Source organism: Hipposideros armiger, unplaced genomic scaffold (assembly GCF_001890085.2).
Source record: "Hipposideros armiger isolate ML-2016 unplaced genomic scaffold, ASM189008v1 scaffold_171, whole genome shotgun sequence".
In the NCBI taxonomy this organism is placed as follows: domain Eukaryota; kingdom Metazoa; phylum Chordata; class Mammalia; order Chiroptera; family Hipposideridae; genus Hipposideros; species Hipposideros armiger.
In genome coordinates, this window is record NW_017731521.1 from 2,222,476 (window position 1) to 2,244,512 (window position 22,037).

The 22,037-nt window shown below is 38.3% G+C and overlaps 1 protein-coding gene across 2 annotated transcripts in view; it reads left to right on the top strand.

The window, feature by feature from the left end:
* RAPGEF5 (Rap guanine nucleotide exchange factor 5) overlaps nt 1–22,037 on the top strand; it is a 216,990-nt gene that overhangs the window by 151,879 nt on the left and 43,074 nt on the right. For both annotated transcript variants that reach the window (XM_019652001.1, XM_019652002.1), the window contains exon 12: nt 19,837–19,915. In XM_019652001.1, coding sequence (XP_019507546.1) covers nt 19,837–19,915 — 79 coding nt within the window. The remainder of the gene's footprint in view (nt 1–19,836; nt 19,916–22,037) is intronic.

Below are 22,037 nucleotides of genomic sequence, written 5' to 3' on the forward strand. Positions count from 1 at the left end.
TGAGGAGGGAAGGGTACCTGGGAGGGAATTAGTGGTCCTGGGGGCTGGGATGAACCTGTTCTGAATTCTCACATTCCGGTGCGGTCCCCTCCAGAGGCTGGGGAGGACAGCCAAGTAAGAGATGCAAGGGATTGCCCGTCTCTCTTCCACAAAAGTCTTCGTTGCGAAACTGTAGGTGTAAGGCCCCGTAGGAGAAAGCTTCTGTATCACAAGGGACAAGTCGAAGTGATTACTAATGGATGTAAAATGCCAGTGGAGAAAGAGTCTACTTAATGAAATGGAACAGGAAGGAGAATGGCAGGGCTGTTGAGACGATGCATTCCTGTTCCTACCTGAATCAGGAACAGAATAGAATACAGTTCAGATGGTATCCTCTCACCAAGTCAAACTGAGTTTTAGAATCAAAATAATATCAGAGATGCTTAAAAGCAACCTCCTCATGGCTTTCCTAAATGATTGGGTCCCCATAACACTCACCATGCTGATTTTCATATTCCCCTATGTGCATACCTTTCCTCCTCGGTCGTACCAGGCACAAGGAGTCATCCAGTGAATGTGGAATGAATGAATGAATGAATAAACCTTTATTGTTTAAAATGGAACAAGTATTTGAGTCTGGTAACCGGATATCTATTTCTGAACATGGAAAGGGATTGAAGCTGTTTTCAAAGATGTCCTTTTCATTTTTTTTTTTCAAGGTTCAGGTTCTAACTTGAACCATTTGGAATGTTAGAGAAAAATCAAGCCGCTCTATCTTTCATCTTCCCAGAAATAGGGCAGACATCACTGGGCATTCCCAGCCCAGGAGAATTCCAAGGAAGGCGAGAAGGAAGAAAGAACAGGAGTTGTGAGGAGAGGGGCTGGAGGAGCAAGTGGGAAGCCGCACCTGGACTGAGGGATCTGCAGCGGGTCCTGCTGCAGTTTAACCCTTCTCCTGCCCTGGAAATGATAACGTGTGTTTTATTAGAGGTGCTTCTTGGAATAACGATTCCTGTTTCCAAGCAGGGGGGAAACTATGTATCAGATGGATTGTATAGAGAAAAACCTTATTGATTTTTCTTTCTAAATCTGCATTATGATGGTTCGACCTTAGGGAAAACCCAAGAGGAAATGCATTTTTGGCTCCCCTCTTTTTCTTCATTTCCTTATTCTTCATTCATCTTTTTGATGAAAATATACTCATGAGTACAGGTTTCCAAGAAAACAAGCAAACGGAGAATAGGATAAAAGGACTAGGTAAAGCCTACCCGCTGAGTATAACTAGACTTGACCTGATTTCTTTAAGGTATGGCTGATTTTTCTACATCATGAGGTTATCATTCAGCATATCCTAGTAATGTGTACTGGGTGTGAAAATGTCCCTTAGCCTGCTTTGATTGTGTCATGGACGCCTCAGGGTTGGTGGTGTGCTTCCAGGGGCACCTAGTAGGTGGAGCTTGTCACTGAGGAAGTGAGTCCCTTTCCTTTGTAACAAGGCAACAACCTCTATGAAAGTACGTGGTCTATATTGTAGGAGTGTCTCAATCAATAGAGTCCAAAAGTTACTCCCCCTCACCAGTCTAATGGTTTTTTTCGTGCGTTATCGCACTGACGGAAACTTGAGTAAAGCTAAGACTGGCATTTCATTTTCTGTTAACTTTTTTTTTTTTTTTAATCTTCTCCCCTGCCAGCAACAAGCCTGGCATAAGCACTTGTTACATATTTTTTATGAAGAAAACATTAAGAATGCTTTTCTCCCGATCACTGGAAAGACAGAAGACACGTTAGGTGAACTTCCTTGATTTCCTTACCTTTTAGAATTTCTGGAAGGATGTTTGGTGCCTCAGTCCCAGGCTTTCTCTTGAAGGCGGCAAGACCTTAGTAACCCTGGGGCAGCATGGCTTTTGAGGGTAGGCACAGACATGTTTAGATGGTGGTGAGTCTCTCTATGATTTTGTGCAATTTATGTACACATAAAATCATCTTGTATTTATCTTTCCTTTTTATTTTTGTAGTGTCATGTAACAAATAGACCAGTGGATCTTATCTGAGGCTGCACATTAGCAGCACATGGGACACTTTAAAAAAAACACCAAAGCCTGGGTCCCACCCCAGAGTTTCTGATCCAGTGGACTTGAGCTAGGGCCTAAGCCTTATCGGCTTTAAAATTTCCGCTGATGATGCTAAATATTCAGTGTTGACTCACTGCCTCCCCTCCCCCTTTAAAAAAATATGTATTCCAAGTTTCTCATAGTTATAAATATATAGTTGCCTCTGAGAGTTAGGGGCCCCCTTCCTCCTTTCCTTCACCTCCCCCCGCCCCCTACATTCCCTCTCCAGAGCTTATGTCCAGCCTGATGGCCACTGGTTCCTGCCCTGGAGCCTCTGCAGCCTGAGAAATTCAGAATTCACCAACTTGCACTATTGGTCCATTAACTGAAATGGTTTCAAGAAAAGGAAACGATCAGAGGAGACAGAGGTATTGGACACACAGCTGTTTGACTTCTCAGCTCTTAGAACGAGAAGGTGATGGTACAGTACACAAAACCCATCTGGGTTTTTGCCCGGGTTCTGTCACACTACAGAAATCTCTGGGTGGTCCTTAGGTCTCAGTACACAGCCAAGAGTGTACTTCTGTAAGAAATAATGTTTTAAGGAAGGAGAAAATGCACACAGCAGAGTAGAAAGGGGCTAAAATGAGGTTCTGAAGCCTTGCTTCCCAGCTCTGGGCTCCATTCTTGAACCAGCCCGAGACCTTGAGCAAGTCATACACGAGATGGTCTCTGAAGTATCTTTTATTACTAAAACCCTTGACTGAAAGGATCCATACCAACCTCTTCTACATATTTTACAGAACCACAGAATTTTAGGTCTGGAGAAGACACTAGAATTCATGTAGACTGCCTCCAGAAACTTGCAGTCATTTGGCGCTGAAATCACCATCACTGAGCCATTGCACAAGGACATAGGCTATTCGGTCTGACTTCATGTTACTTTGTATAACTCCTGCGTTTCTTTGGCCTCGGAGAGCAGTTAAGGTGTTGATGGGGTAGGCAGCCTGGCATCCAAGGCTCAGTGACCATGTCTGGTGATGATTTAAGTATGTTTGTATATAACCTTGTCCGATGGGAAACTTTCTAAGTTCCTCTGAGAAATGATGCTGTAACATTTCCAAAGATTAGCTTTGATTTATCACCTACTAGTAAAATCCATTTGCAGCATTTTATTACCAAGGCGTTTTGGGATATTCAGAAGCAGTCTGTTGCTGGAGAAAAGCAGTTTTCCCCTAGTGATGAAATTACTGTACCCTATCTCCTCTACCAGCCACATCCTCCTGTAATTTCTTTACTTGTAGCTTTATACACTGCTTCTGTAATAAAATATAATAGTGTGTTTTTAATTATTCAATTTCTATGTGAACAGGACTGAATACCTTAGGTATCTGAAGAAAATTTAATTTCTTCATTCCATAAATATCTTCAACCTCCTGTTACAAAGGCATTCTTCTGTATATAGGGAAATGGCTGTAAACAAAATACATAAACTCCTTACCTTCCTGGGGCTTGCATACCAGTGGAGGGAGTCAGACCGAAAACAAGTAGGGAAATAGTGGCCATTAAATGATGGATGCTAAATAGTCAATACCATTACAGGTTTACGATGACTGTGTCCACATGTCTTTAAAAATAAAGAAATTTTTATGTATTTTAGAGATTTAACATGAAACTTCTGGTCCTAGTCAACGAAGTTCAGAACCAAAGGAAATACTTAATTGAGAAAAAAGTAAAGGATAGAAGTAAAAGAAATGTAAAGTAGATATAGGTATTCCAGATGGTAGTTACAGCTGGAAGCCATAGAACCTGCATCTGTGGAAATGTTTGATAGCAGCCGTTAACCATCCTGACCTGGAAAAATAGCTTTCTTGGAGACAAATCACTGGACTACCGTGCCACTTGAGGGCTTTTTCAGCTTTATAAAACTTCCAGTTTTAAGTATTAGGGTAGTTTTGTTTGCATACACACTAATAAAAAAGTGAACGGGGGACCAGCTGAGTGGCTCAGTTGATTTAAGAGTGCGAGCTCTGAGCAACAGGGTTGCCGTTTCGATTCCCACGTGGGTCAGTGAGCTGCACCTGAGCTGAGCTGCCGCTGAGCTGCCAACAGGTGGCAGGATCGCTCAGCTGTTGAGAGCACGTGCTTCTAGCAACAAGGTTGCTGGTTGGACTCCCATATGGGATGGTGGGCTACGCCCGCCCGCAACTAAGATTGAACATGGCACCTTGAGCTGAGGCGGCCGGATAGTGACTGGACTTGAAGCTGAGCTAGCTGCGCCCTCCACAACTAAGATTGAAGGACAACAATTTGGCTGTTCCCCTTCCCCAACTCCCCAATAAAATCTTAAAAAAAAAAATCAACGAAAGACTAAATTCTTTAGCAGCCCCTCCAGCTGCCCTGGGTGTGCCTCCTGAGCAGATGTAAGACCCCACTGTTCCTTGAAGACTGGCATCTCCAGATAAAGTGAACGCTTCAGACAGCTATCCACAGTGACAAGGAGAACCCCCAAAGTGCTGTCCAGAGAGCTAGGAGGAAAGGTACTCATGTTGGAATATGGTTTCTGCTCTGCTCTGTCATCTTCGTACTCTGGGTTTTGTTTCTTTGGTGTGGTTTGGTTTTTTGGCAGCTCCCTTATCTTCTCTCCTAATCACTAATATGGAGAATGTCATGTGTTTGCTGTAATGGAAGCATTGGGAGACTTTATACATTAGTATTGACGAAGAGATGAAATCATGAGAATCGTGTAGAAATTTTCTCCTCAGCTGCCTCATTTATGAAAGCAGAGGACTTAGACGTGTGACATCGGAGGCCCCTTCCAGATTTGAGAGCCAGGATATGAATTTTACTCAAGACACCATTCCATTTATCCAAACTTCCTCTCTGTTAGATGGGTTCTGGTACAGGATAATTATCCTCATCTCATGGACAGAGAAGCTAAGGAAGAAGTTAACTAAGCTACTTCAGAAATAGGGCGATCATTTGAATCTGGGGGTGAACCCAGGTATATTACTAGCTTTATTCCAGAGATCATTTTTGTCTAGTGACTAGAATCATGGATGAGAGGCATAAATGAAGTAAAAACCTACCATTCAACTCTAGCTAAACCCCAAGTCGGGTGCTTTGGTAGCCACTTCAGCGCTATCCAATCTCCAACACAAAGACCTGCATCTTGGTTTCCAGCTGTGAGCAGGATGGCCACTGGGTGAGCTAAGTGTTTCAGTATGGTTACAAAAGAAATGGGGTGTGAGGGGAAGAGGTCCTAGTTCCAGCTGATGCTCTATCAGACCAGTCGCATGAGAAGTGATTAAAAATCAGATTTTGACTGGATTTCATCCGAGGTGTTCATCCTCTGGACTAATCTATTCACACCACCTTTGAACATGCAATATTATGCATGATAACAAGGGACTTGATGCTTTTACACTGCCAGTAGATGGTGGGTTAATTAATACTCTTGCTGGTAATGAAGCAAGGTGAAATGAAGTGAGGCAGAGCTGAAGCATAAGGTCATTAACATATACTGATTAATAATGGAAACGTGGACGTTTTCATTACAGCATAACCAATGGGCAAAGGAAGATGTTTAATGGACAAGGATGTAAAAGCACAAGGATGTGCTTTTCAGGGAAACCGTCCTCATTTAGAATTAGAATGGATCATGAGAATGCCTTTTTTTTTTTAATTGCATCATTTTCATGTTGACACCACATGATCTCTAAAGAAAGATACTTAAAGATCAAATATAAGACTAGTATACTAGAAACAAGCTAAAGTATTGTCAGGTTATGGGAAATTAAGACAGGAAATGGAAAATGAAATATGCGAGGGGCAAGAATTACCTTAGAAATTAAATATTAAGCCTCCTGACTATAAAAATTTTGAAACACTTGAGCATCTTAGCAAGAGTTTTTAGACTTCTTTGAATATTTTTAAGGAAAATGTCAACTACTTTCTGATGGGTTAGAGCAAAGGTCGTATCCTAGAGCTTGGATGTGAGATAGACAGTCTTTGAAATTTCCCTTCACACTGTGTTCTAAATGAAATACACATGTGACTGCTTGTTTCTGTAAAATCAGTCCTGGTTGTGATTTTGTTACCAAAACCAAGTTAATATGCCCAGCGCTTCAAAAGGCCAAAACTCAAAATGTCCGAGTTTGGAGTAAGGAAAGTTTTGATGATTGATCGAGAATGTGCCAACCGAGAAGATTGGAGACCTAATAGTGCCTCAAATCCATCTTGCTCACTGGACAAGATTAAGAGTTTTTAATGGGTTAGGGGTAACAGGTATGCGTAAGTGCTGGTGGGGCAAGTTTTAATTGGAGTACCTTGGAACTTGGCCATTTATGGTAAAGGGGCTTCAACACTGGATCTTCGTGGACAATGGACGCTTTGCTTCTAAAAGGGCTCCAGTATTCAAGTTCTGGTTATGTCCTGGTCCTTCGGTGGGGCAAGCGGGACTTTGGTTCTGGGTGCAGCTGGAGGTCAAAGTTCTCTCCTCTGCTCATGCTTTGGCTGTGTGACTTGCAATTTTGGTCTGTCATCTCTGATAAGCAACTCCGTATCTCATTAAACAAGATAGGACCATTTTGAGCTGGTTCTGCAGTTATACTGTCCTCAACCCGCTTAGCATGAGGAGTTTCCCTATGCAAACTGCAGCCAGTATGGAAGATATGGAAATGAATGGACTTTCTCCTTTATTCATATTTGCATATTTTATTTGCTTGCTCTTATTTACACTGTATTTGCTGCTTCTGAGTTACATTCCCTCCACCTCAAATGCCCAATTTGATACTCATCTTTTTAGTTAGATAGATGACTGAGGAAACCGTAGGTATTTCTTCTTTGTAGTTCAGTACATCTCTAATTTCCTGGAATCGCTGGAGGATAAATTATTACCAATAATAAAATACTCTGGTACACTGAGAGTTGCCATAGTATATACATGAATTATCAATTGTCAAAGAATCAGAATATATAAAATTATAGCCTATTTTAAAATATAAAATGTAAAGGCCCTGTCTAATAAGTCACAAAGTTCATGTAGAATTATGAGACCCTAATAGTTTTCAATTTTATTATACGAATAAGATATTGGCTTAAATTTATATAGTCTCTTTGACATAGGATGAAGGTTGTTTTAAAACACAAATCTTCAATATAACTTGAAATTTTTCTCGTAAAAATAAATTTGAGAAAGATAACAGCTTTGTTTAGTTTTCTTTTTATATTCTCTTCCTAATATACGCCCTTTAAGAATGAAGGCTGCTTTTATTTCTTTTCTATCTGTAGTTCTATAATCTTGATCTATAGCACAGTTTCTCAGTTAGCTTGGTGCTGATTTTTGTCCTTGTAAATTTTTTTCTTGTTTTGTTCTTTTAAAAGGGAAATGGATTTTTGTTCCTGTAGAAAGAAAATACTGTTCTCAAATCTTCAAGCTTTTAAATTTACCATGTTTTCTCAGTGAGCTTTGGGTGTATTTCCATATTTAATATTGTACTTTAATAGAAACACTTAGGATTTTCTCAATGTCCGGCCATATTTCCAGACACTTGTTTAAATGTGTGACATGAGTCAGGCATTTTGGGAGTAGCAAATTGAAAGGAGCAACAGATTCCAAAATTCATGGAGACAAGATATTGTGTCAATAGTGATTTTGACAATCTAGTAATCTTACCAAAACCATAGTTTTACTGTAACATCAGCATGTGAAATTACTTGAGACTGTTTAAGATAATGTCAAGGGATGAAAAAAGTCTCTTTTCTCTCTCTCCTTTTGTCTCTCAGAGATCCCTGTGTGTCATCTTCACACAGCTGATGGATTTCAAGTGAGCTCATCAGATGTTCTTGTCTGTATTTTTAAATGCTATGGCATTTTCCTCAGGCAAAAATAAGCATCCTATTAGAAAATGGAAAAAAAAAGTGATTTTTCTGTGTGAGAGTGTGTACTTCAAGTAGTTTTATAAGTGTGAGGAGGCAGTGTTAGTGGATGGCAATTTGTTGATTGTAACCACTGCTTGTTAATCTCTCACAGCATGTTTCAGTCAAATTATTGTTTCATTTAAAGGGTGCGATGCCACAGAATTACTGTACTTGACACGCACATGTCTAAAAGGGATAGATATCTTTGAGTGGGAGAATTTTTGCCTTTAACTTACCTATAATTGAGCTTTTCCTCATTTCGTTTTGTAGCCTTTCTCATTATAACTTTCCCTCCCGTTTCCCATTATCCTCATTTTCTGCCCTTGGGGCTTTCTTGCTCTACAATTGAAACCATTCTTTTCATTCTGTTTGCAGCTTTTTGCTTTCTACTTAAGGATGCTACTTGGCTGGCAGTCCTTCCCCCAAATCTCAGAAATAAATATGAAATTAGGCAGAATTGTTAAATATGGGGGAGCAGAAAGTGTGGGAAACTAAAATATCTTGTCGTAATCCCCAAAATATCCTGTTGTAATCTACATAGTGACAGAAAATTATTTTCAGAGCAATTCTGTATCTTTGTTTCAAAATTACCATTCTTGTTTGTTTTCAGAATACAGGATATTTGGTGAATCCTCTAATTTTTAAATCATTTAATTCTTGAATTAGCTTGACTTCGTGTGAATATGAGCAAGTTAAAATTGCCCATTTTATACCTGGATGGATATTTCTACCTAAATTATCAGTCTAAAGATGGGCATAGTTTTAGGTGAATGGGAGTATGTAACAGGGCTCATGATAGATACCATGTTTCCCCGAAAATAAGACCGGGTCTCATTAATTTTTGCTCCAACAATCTACATTTATTCATTTATTCATGGACAAAAATCTACATTTATTCAAACAGCCATGTCTGGCTGACTATCTTAACTGGGGCTTATGTTTGGGGTAGGTAGGGCTTATATTACAAGCGTCCTGAAAAATTATGCTAGGGCATATTTTCCATTTAGGTCTTATTTTCGGGGAAACACGGTAGTAGTTCTAATAGTAAAGTATCTGGTATTTTCCTTCTTATTACATCCCTTTCAGTGTGCCTTAAATATACTTATTTTGAAGACTGTTTACATAGTACTCAGTGAGTGAGGTTTTTTCCCCCATAAATTTTCTTCCTGTCTTGCTTGATATCACATATTTTGGTTTTGGGTAGCAGGCTTAGATATCATAAATCTATGTCATGTGTTTTGTTAAGAAAAAAAAAAGAACAGATGAAGATATTTTCATCCCAATTTTGGATCTTTTCCCCAGAGTTGGTCATATAAAATGTGGCCTCTTGTGTCTTGGTTCAGTTTGATCTAAATTTGAAGGTATCACAAGCCATTTTCATTTACCACTAATGATTTTTGTGAAATACTTTAGTAAGCTCAGGTTCTGCCAGTGCTGATTGGCATAACGCAAGTGCACATCAGAATTATTATACAATTTACACTATTTAACAATCTCCCCAGGGAGGGCATTTGTTCTTTTAAAAAATAACCAAAAACACACAAAGCAAATATGTCTTCATCAGCACATTCTAGAATCCACAGTAGTGATATCAGGATAAAAACACAGTACTTTTCTCTCCTTAAATATACTTTTCCTACTTTTGCTGATTGAGAAACTTGAGAACCAGACCACACTACTGACCATGTGTTTGAGTTCCTTAAAATTTCCTGTGTGTATATATCATTTGTATTGAGGCATGGCTGCATATAACAGAAGAACTCTGACAGTGACTTGAACAAGTTGAAAAATATACTTCTCTCTCAAGTGAAAATAAAAATAGAGAAATGCATTTCAGAGCTGGTAAGGCCACTCTGAAACCAGCCAGGACGGAGAGTCCTTCTAGCTCTTTGCTCCACTGTCCCTAGAGTCTGATGAACAAACATGGTTCATCATGGACCCAGATGGATGCTAGCTAGGTCGTAGTCCAGGTAGCCCGATGGAGTAAGTCAAGATGAACACACCTACTCATCACACGCGGCTTCTGCTTTTGTCTTATAGACCAAAACTTAGGCATGGCCATATCTAGCTGCAAGTGAAGCTGGGAAATATATTGTTTGGTTTGGTTTTCAAATACCTAGGGAACAACATAGCCAAGAAAAATCACAGTTTGAGTCCTAAAGAAAAGGAAAATGGCATATAATTTTATAAATGTACACTCACGTTAGTTTGTTTTGATACTATACACCCTAGGCCATAATTATATATTTCTGTCTCTTCAAAAAATATAAAATATATTGTGACTTAAAGAATTGTATAATAATTTTTAAAGACTATAAAGTGATTTGGATTAGCTCATATAGTCTCAATGAATGAATATTGACAATAATTTCATGTATTTTTAACATGCAAGGTTTACTTAACTGTAAGTACCTTTCTCATGTCTGATTCGAGCCAGTGAATTCATGTTTGAGAATTCTATGTCTTTCACTCCAAAATTCTCCCTATGAGTTGTTAGAAAATATTTTGTATAAAATAAATTAAACATACACTAAGGAATATTTCATGTATGATGGCTTCAAAGAAGTCTTTTAACAATAACACAAGTTAAGTTTGTTCTTCTAAAAGTAGCTTATAGTATTTAATTGTACATAATTATATTATTATAACCTTTTTCATATTTCAGAACTCACATGTGCCCATTACATAACTGCTGTGTGGATCAACTAGCCATGAATCATGTGATTTCAATACTAAGAGAAAGGCCTAAGGGTGTTCTTAGGTATGTGAATAGTACACCTATTTTATTTTATTTTTTTTTTTTTATTTATTTATTTTTTTTTAAGCTGAGCCATCCTGCTACCTGTTGGCAGCTCAGCGGCTGCTCAGCTCGGGCTGGACTCGAACCGCTGTTGCTCAGAGCTCAAACTCTTGAGCGAGCTCTTAACCAACTGAGCCACTCGGCCGGCCCTCTAGAGCTCAAACTCTTGAGCGAGCTCTTAACTAACTGAGCCACTCGGCCGGCCCCTATAGTACACCTATTTTAAAACAAAACAGCACTGACACATTAGAGCCATTTGAGACAGGGAATTTGTTGAGCACCTTTAGCCAAAAGGCAAAAGTATCTTGGCCAATGGCAGTTGACGCATGTTTAATAGCCTGTTTACCCAAATGTTGGGCTTAAAGTCATAAATAATAACTGAGTTGAGGGACAGCCAAGACTTTGACATGAAAGTTAATTCTTGTGATTTAGGAAAGAGTAAGCAAAATTTAATGTGACTCATGATTTTCTGTGTCCATAATGCTTAATATGGAGAAATTTATCCCAAAGGAAAGAAAGACATTTATAGTTTGATCTTTTTTAAAAAATTATTTTAGTGTCTACTTTTACCTTTCAGTTTTAAAAAATATAAATATGTATAATTGACCATTAAACCATCTTAAAAGCATTATGAATTTATGGACTATCTTAATCCCTCCATGTGATTGTGAGTTCTACCTTTAGAATAGCAAATTGGCCCATCTCTTATAGATATTTTGTATTGCCAGGTTTTTGCTAGAAAATAAAAACAAAATAAAATTTGAGTAGGAATAAAGGAACTTAAGCATGTGGGCACATAGGTGGAAAATGACTTCATAGGGGCATCTTTGGTGATTCAAGGCCAATAAAAAGACTAAGTTCCCGGATCTATGGCACTTCTCCCTGTCCAAGCCCAGGATACCATGACTTTACTGCACTCCCTACCCCCTACCCCCCACCCCAGGATGGACTGTTTAGACCCACACCCTCAGGGAAGCATAGTGCATAGCCAGAGCTGGGGCTCAGCCCACCTTGGGAACTAGGCCCCTTCTGACATTGACTTGCAATAACGCGGTGGTTATTCCCCTTACTTATCTCAGCCTCGTCATCCTCCAAAAGAGAAAATTAGACCAACCTCCTAGAGTGGATATGAGGAGCACAGGTCATGGGGGTAAAGCTCATGGTACAGAACATAGTATGTGTTCAATAAAGGGTAGCCGTATGGTTATTTTCAAACAGAGCAGCTACTGTTTTCCCTCCTCTACTTTTCTCATCCCCCATCAAAACCACCACGAAAACTTCTTGGTGCACAGTAAGAAATGGGTGTGGTTCAAAGCAGATTTGGGGCTCTCTAGGGCTAAAACGTGTGTTGGGTGGTGGTGGTGATGGTGGTGGTAGGCAGGGCTTGGGGTGTAGAAGTTTGCTCAGGTACTCACCTGAATGGGATATTTATCAGCCTGGGTTTGTAGACTGCTTTCTGTGGTCTTTCTATCTCACTAATCAAATTTCCAAACCCCTACAGAAGTTGAGGCCTTGTGTTAAAACTTTGTCTTCTTCATGGCAGAGAGCACAGAACTCAACTGTACGTTACAGGTGTTCAGTCATCAGTTGCCAGCAAACCTTTCTTTGTGACTCTAAACCATAAGTCCCCCTTTCACCTGTGAGAAAAAAAGCAGCTCTGTGTTATTGAAAAGAACTATACTGACTGTTCCAGGAACCAGAACACAAAGGCATGCCTGCTGTCAGTCATTGGTTGAAATATTTTTCCTAGAAATATTTTTAAACATAAGAAGTACATTAAAGTAAATTTTCCTGTATTGGAAGTTTTAGTTTGTGTAAGATCTTGTGCCAGATTGTTTAGAAAGAACCCTAATTGCATTTACTTTAAATTAGTAAGTTTGTAGAATATCTTTTTATCTTTAATATATCAAGCTATCATGCTGATTCTTAGCTTTAAAATAGGCGATTTACTCTCCCTTGTTAAACTTTAAGGAAAATAACTTCTCTCTAGTATCCCTAGAATTTCCGTTAACCAGAAACAAAAATAAAGACATAAAATTTTACTGATCTGAAATTCATTGCTGATTATTCACAATGATCAGGAGAAAATTAACATTCAGAATCGTGATATATTTCTAGTTTTGGAAGAAAGCTGACAGTAAAGACTCCTCTTGGTGCTTGGGAGGTTAAAAATATCATACCTTGTCCTTAAGTTGATTCAAGTATTAGAGTTACTGCTTAAAATAGCCATGCCCCAGACTTCTAATTGAAGGTGTAATGTTTAAATTATTTTTTCTTTGTTTCATGAAATTTCAGAATGTTTAATTGACAAGCACTTAGGAACACAATTTGTGTCCTGAGAATGCATTATGTGATGTTGATTATACAAGATGGAGCAACTGAGTGAATCTCATAACCAGATATTAACTTTTGTTGGTAGATGCTGGAAGATTGGTAGTGAAGCTTTCATGCCCATGAGAATTCCTGTTCTAATCTTTACTGTTAAATAAAATGATACTTTCTTTGATCATGAAGAAATTTTTCCTCCTGGTTCATTTGTGAGAGCAACTGCTGTTAGTAGTCAATGAGCTATACAACTACAAGAAGAGTCTTGGGGGGAAAAGAGTGTGATAGACTGTGTGAGAGCTGATTATCAGAATATCCTTAGTTCCTTTTAGTCTAACTAGAGTATGCCCTTAGCAGTTATCAAGGGGCATCACTCTAAAGCCATCAGACCAGGGACCATCCACACACCAAATCCAATGGCCTTTGAATGCCCAGGCTCATGAACCTGGGCATCCAGCAACTTTTGACATTTACAATCTGATCTCTTTTCCAACTCTTCTTTCTTGTTCATGTCTCCCAATTCTCCTTTTTTCTCTTTCTTCTTTTTCCTCTTCCTTAACTCATCTTTCTCCTACCATTGCCCAAATGTGAACACCACCCCAGCTCAAACCTCAGACTCCCATCTTTCCAGGATTGTATCTGAGAATTCATGTTGTTTTCAACCATCCTCTTTATACGGTAGCTTCTGGAATCATCCAGCCTCTTTAAAAAGCCCTGGTCTTTGACATTTTCACCCACTAGCATCAGGGAACCCACGGAACCCAGGCTCAAGGTGCTTAAAAGTAAATATCCTCCCTCCCCTTATTCTTCCTTTATCCAGCCTGACTTCCTTGATGCAGCAAGCATAATTCTCACCTTGAGAATCTCCATTCACTTCCCTTTTCCTGTAGAAGGGCCCCCCCCCNCGCCACCCTCCCTCAGGCTCCTTTGTGCGGTGCTCAGGTCCCTCTAGGAACTGGCCCCAACCTACTTTTCTAGCTTGACTTTTCAGTTAAACCATGTGATCTCTTGCGTTACTGTTTCACAGCTGTGCCGTAGACCAAGACTTACAAACTTGCATGCCCAGTTAATATGACAGTTAATATGAACGAGTGATAAACTGGAGCGTGCACCCTGCATACAAAGATCAACTCAGCTCTACCCATAAACTGTGATTCACCAATGAGATGTGGGCCTGGTGTTGCCAGATCTTATGATTTGTAAATATTATCATCTAACAACAATACCTTTCAAGGACTAAACAAGGCCCCAAGGCCACGTGTTTGTGACTCAGCCACAGACACACGCACCTGCGCGCCTTTACTCACATTTACTTCACCTGTTTCTCCACCAAGTCTTCTTGGAAGTTCAGGCGTCATCTCACGTGCCACTGTCCGGTAAATCTTCCTGGGCATATTGGAGTCTGCCCTTCATCCCCTGTGACATTATGGTTGGTGCCGCTCTGTCGAAATGTCGCCTTAACTTAGTTCATGTTATGGGGATGGGTGTCTTAGCTCTCTGATCATGAGCTTGAAGCCCCGGATCACTCTTATGCTTTCCTGTCTCTCAACCCCCAACCTCTTAGCAAATGCTTTATATCAGTCAGTTCTCAATAGTCAGTTTTTGTTGGTTGATAGGTGGCACTATAAGAATTGGGACAGGATCTAAATATTATTTTAGGAAAGTAAAGAACAGGCAGTATGTATCGAGTGCCTGACGAATGCCAGGTTCTCGGCCAGATGCTTTAGATAGACTGTTTCACCCCGACTACGATCCTGCTCCGTTTGGCTATGATATCCACTTCACAGGTGATTGAACTAAGGCCCAGTGAGGTGAAGTACACGCCTGAGGCTACTCAGCTAGAGCTCCAGCTGAGTCCCTTTGCATTCTACCCTGTTTTCAGAGCTGCCCAGCAGGCTTGGCAGACGCAGGCATGAGCCACAAAAGGGTCATCATTGTGCTTAGACGCTGAGAGCAGCTATTGGGGCTGGGACCTCTCTCAATGCCAGGGGGACCTGCAAACATGACCCTTTGTGTGGAGAAGGTAGGCAAGCACTGTGTTGATCACTCCATGCTCCTTCTAGTGACATTTTTAAAAGGCAGCATGTGGGATGTAACGTAACTAAGGACACAATACCTGTTGTATTCAAATAATTCTTTGCTAAAGAAAGAATGATGCGATTCCAAAACCAAATTTTACAAGTTGAAATGGAAACGAATTTTATTATTTGAAGAGTGCCACTCAAGCCCTGTCTGTCACAAGTTCCTGTCATTAAAGGGTGACTGTTAAGGTTTGATGTGGAAACAGCATTAGATGAATAAGCATTTCTTGGGAAACCAATATCGAAAAATAAAATAGTTTTAGAATGGCTAAGCAGTAATCTGGTGAAATTGTAAAAATATGCAGGAATTGAGCGAATTTAAAAGCTGTTGTAAACAGCTGCACTTGAGGTCACTAATATTGCTTTCAGAAATATAAAATGCACTAAGAAGCATAGCTTTTAATGGCATAGCACTTTAACCTATGATTCAAACATGAGCATTACATTTTTTATGTGTGTGCTTAATCAAATTACATGGTACATTTTGGCACTGCTTCTCAAAAAATAATGGTAAGTTGTAACGTTCCAGGGCCAGAAATGGGCCCTTTCAAGTACAAAGCTTTTCTTGGCTCCTTGAAATCAAGGTTAAGTAGAACATATTTTAGAGTGCCTTAAATTCCATTGCCTCTGAGGTAGAAATACAGGTGAAACAAAAATGCTAACAGTACTTTAGGGAATACGAGTTAGTACAGAAATGTTGAATATTCACATCACCATACTTAGATTAAATAGCTACTATAGGCAGTTGTCTGTCAAAATTCTTTTCATTTGCTTTAACAGATGAGTGGTTTCATTATTGCACTGCAGTTTGCTTATGAGTGTTGAAAAATAACTCAAGTAGATTTCTCTAATGGTTCCTAAATACTCCTTATGATTTCTAGGCTTCAGGGTTTGTTTTTTATGTTTTTGTTGTTTTCTTTTTTTGGGGGGAAAAAAAAGCGTTAAGCTTAGACCGTTTGGAAGCATTTAGATCAGTTCCTCTAATCTGATTACATTTATATAACAGAACCCTATAAAAAGGATCTGTACTATTCCACCTTGACACAACTCTAGGATGCTCTAGAAACACTTGTGTTTTGCAAAAATAAAAATAGAAATTTTTAGCGCTTGATACACTTAAAATAAGACTTAAACATTTTAATTTCTACATAAAAGAAAACATACTCAAGTAAAATCAAATAAAAATAGACAATTCTTTTCTTATGCCTTAAAGTTAAAACAGTAACAGATGACAGGGAAGAGTCCTGTGTTAACATCATTATGGCTAGTTATAGACACAAATTTCAGAGCCATTTCTATTAAGGTTAGGTCGACTGCACATTGATATATTTTATTTCAAGTTGCATAGTACTTAAAACTGTAATAGTATTTGCCTTCCAGTTTTGATTGTCATCAGCATGTTACTTTTATACTGTAAGAATACTTCCTGTATTTTAAAAAGCACCTACCACAAAATTTTTTTTTTTTAGTTTTTGGGAGGGGAGTATCCTCAAAAGGATGGCTGAATAGTTTTGATGAGCCAAGAACCTGGGCTTCAATTTAGTGATTGATTTAATGAATAGAATTTCAAAGAAAAGTTTTTGTATATTAATGCCTAGGTATGCACAGAGTCAGAAATCAAAATGAATACATCTTTTTATTCAGAATGTTAGTGTATATGGCAACTATGAATGTATTTAAATGAAAGACACTTTTATACATAAAAGTGCTTTTCTGTCTGGCCTTAAATTACTATTAATTAAGCACTATATAACATAATACATAATTATAGTGTTTTAATGTGGATGCCAGTGGATTTGCTAGTCTCTCCAAATGGCTCTTGTTGGCTAATAGTCTTCAGGGGATCATATGTATAGTCATTGTGGTTCTAAAAATATCTTTAAATACCAATGGGACAGCCTTTTTTGAAGCATGGCTACTATAAAATGCACTTTTATTTGAAGTGTGTCATTTTAATGATATCACTCAATTACTTTCATGTAAATAAAAAAAAATGCCAGTGCTAAAACTAATAAAGGAAAGCTCTTTATATATAGAAAAATTTCAGAACAATGTGGTAATTAAATAGCGAAAATTTGAGTTAGGAGTATTGGGAATCTATTTGTAACAATTTTTAGCTATTCTAGTCATTAGGATTTTAGCTGGAGATGTTTTCATGTAGCCTTATTGTTCTCATCTAATTAATATTTCTATGGCAGAGAGATAATTAGGTAAATGTGTTGAATATTAAATATGGTAGTAGCTTTGGGGAAAATAAGCATTTCTGGGTCAAAGCCCTTAACAAAATATTGTCATATGTGAGCTGATTAATGTAATTGAATGCCACATTGTTTTGCCACCCTCCAGCCCCACTCTCACAGTCACTCAGTTCATTATCTAAGGCCTTTCCAGAATGGAATGACTGGTTATGTCAAGTTAATGGTGTTCTTTCTAATCTCAGCTACTAATGGAGTAAATCTTGATTAGAGAATCATCCCAACCTCATTAAATGAGCTAAGTGTTAGAACATCCCAAAGAGTCTGTGGCTGAATGTCACATGAAGCATTTTAAATGCTGAACGTGTAGGGTTCTCAGCACCGTCACCCAGTGGCTTCTGTATATTGTTGGCTTGAATCCGTAAGGGGCCATTGAAAACCCTAAAATAGATTCTAAGCTATTCTTGCTCCTTGCTGCCTGTATCTAACACTGAATGCACACACACAAAAAAACAAAAACAAAAAACAAAAACTCAATTTCTAGTCAGACCAGAGAAGTTGAGGATTTTCATCAATCATATTTAGTACAGAGAAATGTTACAATTTGTGAACATTACTGTTCAGTAGCATCCCAGCGTGATAGTTTTCGAATTGTATTCCAAGCTAGCTTAGGGATTCAGAGGTTTTACCATTGTTTGACTTTAATTTCAACTGTTTAAAAACCTGTAATGAAAGACACACACAGTTTCAAATGTATATCCCAAATTTTTCATTAGGATGACCCAGTGATAAATCTGTGCCGCCAGGTTAACTAGTTTGGGGGCAGATCTTAGAATAAAGCTTCTCCTACCTTTTGTGCATAGATTTGAAACTTTTGTAAACAGGACTAGTAGAGAGCATCCTGTGAATGCAGTCTGTGCATGTCCACTCACATTAAGTTATCCAACCAGCCACATTCCCACAGTTTTCTTGTTCTGGACTTAATTTTTGCCGAGCAAAGCCCAGGCCCATCTGTTTGAGAACTTGCTTTTGCCAAAGAGTAATAGTGAGTTAGACCAGTGACTGTGCACATATTACAGTGTGATACGACATAAGTTTAGGCTTATTTGACATTTTAGGTGCCATTTGTCAAATTTATTTTTTAAGAAGAAATATTGTTACTTATCTAAAAATAAATATATTTGAAAAACAATTCCCTTGATACCCTTTTTTTTTTTTTTTGGTTGCTGTTAAACATTACCATTTGCAGCCACTTATCTGCATGGATCAGGATTATCTTGACTTCTGCAACATAAACAAACCATAGAAATAAGTCAACCCTTGCATCTGATATAGGACTGTAGATGTTACCCACAACCTATCAGAGTTCTGTGTTCATAAGCATAGCCTTGCTGTTTCTTATTGATCAACTTTTAAAGAAAATGTTACTGGTTATTTCTAAAGAATTCTGGAATTTTTCCCATCTTCAGAAGGTAGCTGCAGAGTTCTGTGCTGGGCAATTCTCTCTTCCTACACATTTATTATAGATTTTGGAGAGTATACAAGTTCACTCACTAGTCTTATCATTTATTACTATTTCAAATAACTAAAAATTTGATGTCCAGCATGAAAAAGATATGAAAATGAAATCACGTAGTAAAATGAATGTCAAGTTAAGGAGACTAGAGAAAGACGGTTATGGCAAAAGCTTGCTTTTGTATTTGGCATATCGTCTTTTCTGCCGATTTAGAAATTACACTGGAGGTCAGCGTTTGCCAGTTTAGCGTTCCGTATTGTATGTAAGCTGGATTTTTCAAAGAACACTCAAGACAAAGAGGCAATAAAAATGGTACCTGTTCTTCTTGGTCGAAGAGGTAGAAGAGGAATGAGGAAGAAGCGTGCTGTGAGATGTTATTCCTGCTCTCCATTTCTAACTGGACGGAGCTCTGCCTGTCTTCACGCACCAGATTCCCAACTCCTTACAGATAACAGTTGAGAGATAAAGGTGAATGGCCTTGGAGCCTGCTATGTGTCCTCAGGGTTTTATTATCCGTTGTTCTTGCCCGAGACTTAGGTAAATGGCTTTAGAGAGCCTTAATGTATTAGAACACGCAGACTTCTTTCCCTGCAGGACTGGAGTGTAACCCTCAGAAATCTTACAGAACTTATTTCTAAAAGCACGTGATTTATGCATTGGTTTTCCATAACATCTTTATCAACAAATGTAAATGATGTTTATGTGGGGGGGGGAATGACGAAAGTCTATGTTTAGAGACTTGCAATTAAAAAAATAATCTCCTTGCTTGAGGCATTTTATGTAAGGAGTTTTACACATCTTAAATTTAACAAGCAATGTGTTTTGTGGCTAAAATTCCTCTACCTAACCCCTCCCCCACCACCATTTGTCACATGTCTGCCGTGCACACTGTTCTGGACCCTGGATAAGCAATTGCCCTTCTTATCACTGCTTTGCTTACCTAGTGTTGGTTTTCCTTTCTTTGCAGAGACCCTCCTTGATGACTTCCTGCTCACGTACACTGTCTTCATGACAACTGACGACCTGTGCCAGGCGCTGCTGAGGCAATATCCTTCAGTAACTTCAGGAGGCTGTGTCGCCCTCCCGGCAGGCAGATGTCTCACATTAGGAATTAACTGCCATTCTTAATTTACTCAACGCCCCCTGACCAAGTGTGCTCCATATTAGTGTAATGATATCCAAGGTAAAAGGTGAAAGGAGACGGAATAGGCAGGGGGGCCTGGAAATGCAGAGCTGCTGTGTTCACATTCTAAATTGTACTGTTGCTGATGTTTTCTTCATACGTATTAGAAATCTGGAGGCACATTTGGCCTGCTGGGTAAACCCCAGAGTCAAGAGGTTGAGTGAATTGGCAATTAAGTGAACTTACAAGACAATCCGTCAGGGAGCGCCAGACCACTTGGGCAGGAAAGTATACATATGTGATAGCCTGTTTCTGGGCAAGAGTCCCAGGGGAGACAATTCCCCCACATGGGAGGTCTAAACTGCCCCCTGGCATCAGCTGTCTTCTTTTCAGAGCTTTGTCAAGGCATGCTGTTTAGAATGATGGATGTAATTAGAAGGTTAATAACCAGTTAAGGAAGCTTTATGATGTATACACTGAGTAGAGGAGATGCAACAGATGAAAGAGCCAAAAAGCCAAGCCAAGTCAACTTACTCAGTCTCCAGTGTTTCTTGCCTCGTAATGTTTAAGGAAGATGTGTTGGAAGCATTTGAAAGTAGCCTGTTAACTGTCAGGTTTTTATTAAACCAAACTGAAGATTCTATTTGAGCCCACATGAAAATTTTTAGGAAGATGATTTTTTTTGCATGTACCTAAGTTTTATTGAGCCCTAATAATGGTCTTAGTAATTAATGTTCCTTTCCTGTTAAATAATTGTTGCATTCCTCCCCCACCTTACAGCATTTTTTGCTTAAAATAATCCTTTAAAACTCCATAAAGGGCATAATCTCTCTTAATATATAAGCTAGAAGTTGTGATCACTTTTTACTGCTTTACTATATTGTATGGACACACAAAGCTACAGATATCTTGAAACTTTTTAGAACCAGTTCACAAAACTGATCTTGAAACATCACTAGTTAGTTTTGAATTTGGAAAATTTCAAAAACAGATTTATTTCACTGCTTCCAAGTTGGGTGTTACTAAGAAATTTGGCAATAATTGCAAGGTTTTCAATTTCTCCTTCTTTAAAAAAGTTTTGGAAAAATATGAGCTAATTTCTTCTACATTTTAATGCTAACATATTTCCAAAAGAATTATCATCCATTAAATAATATACTTTGATTTATAGCATATTAGATGCCTTTGAACTATTGTTTATAAATATGATCCTAATATTATTTATGATTATCATTGAGCAATTTAATGCCTTAAAGAATTTCCCTAAAGAATCTCTAAATCTTTACTTGGCTATAAACATGTCTTGAGTCTTTGAGTAAGACATTTTATACAAAAATTTAGTTCAAATTCTTAGAGGCCTTTTTACCAATTGTCAAAACTCATGAAATCCAGAACATTTTAACTCAGGAGTCCTTCTACATGACTATTTTGATATATTTGTAGATTCTGTCTTTTATGAAATAATACAAACCACATACAAAAATATGGCATCCATATTTAATATGAGATATTTTGAGGTACATATTAGTGAAGATATATCCTACTACTATCACTATCTAAGAAATAGCCCAAATTATTTTTTGTCTTTCCTCATTTTTTGAACATTATTTATAGATTAGAGTGATTCGTGCTGTGTTTGGATATCTTAGATGAATGTTTTTATTGTAATAGAATTTAATACCTTTCAGTTTTTATCATCATAAAGAACACTATTTAAGCTCACAGCCCTAGGTGAGCTAATGTTCACTACATTACACTTCAGGTATAACTCTCACCTGATACATTCTCACTATTTTGCCTGCCAGACAGCCAGCTAAATTTATGTCAATGTAATTTAGCATTGGCAAAATGTATAAGAATGAATATACCCTGATATAGAAAACCAGACTAACACAAATATAAATTTAATCAGTAAATATTTTTTTAAATACATCTTGTAGGGAGGAGGATAAAATCAAGCAAATAAATGGTAGTAACTGTGAATGAAGAACAGTTGAAGTTTCAGTTTGCCAAATCGCTTTATCTGGCAGGTCCATAATTGTAGA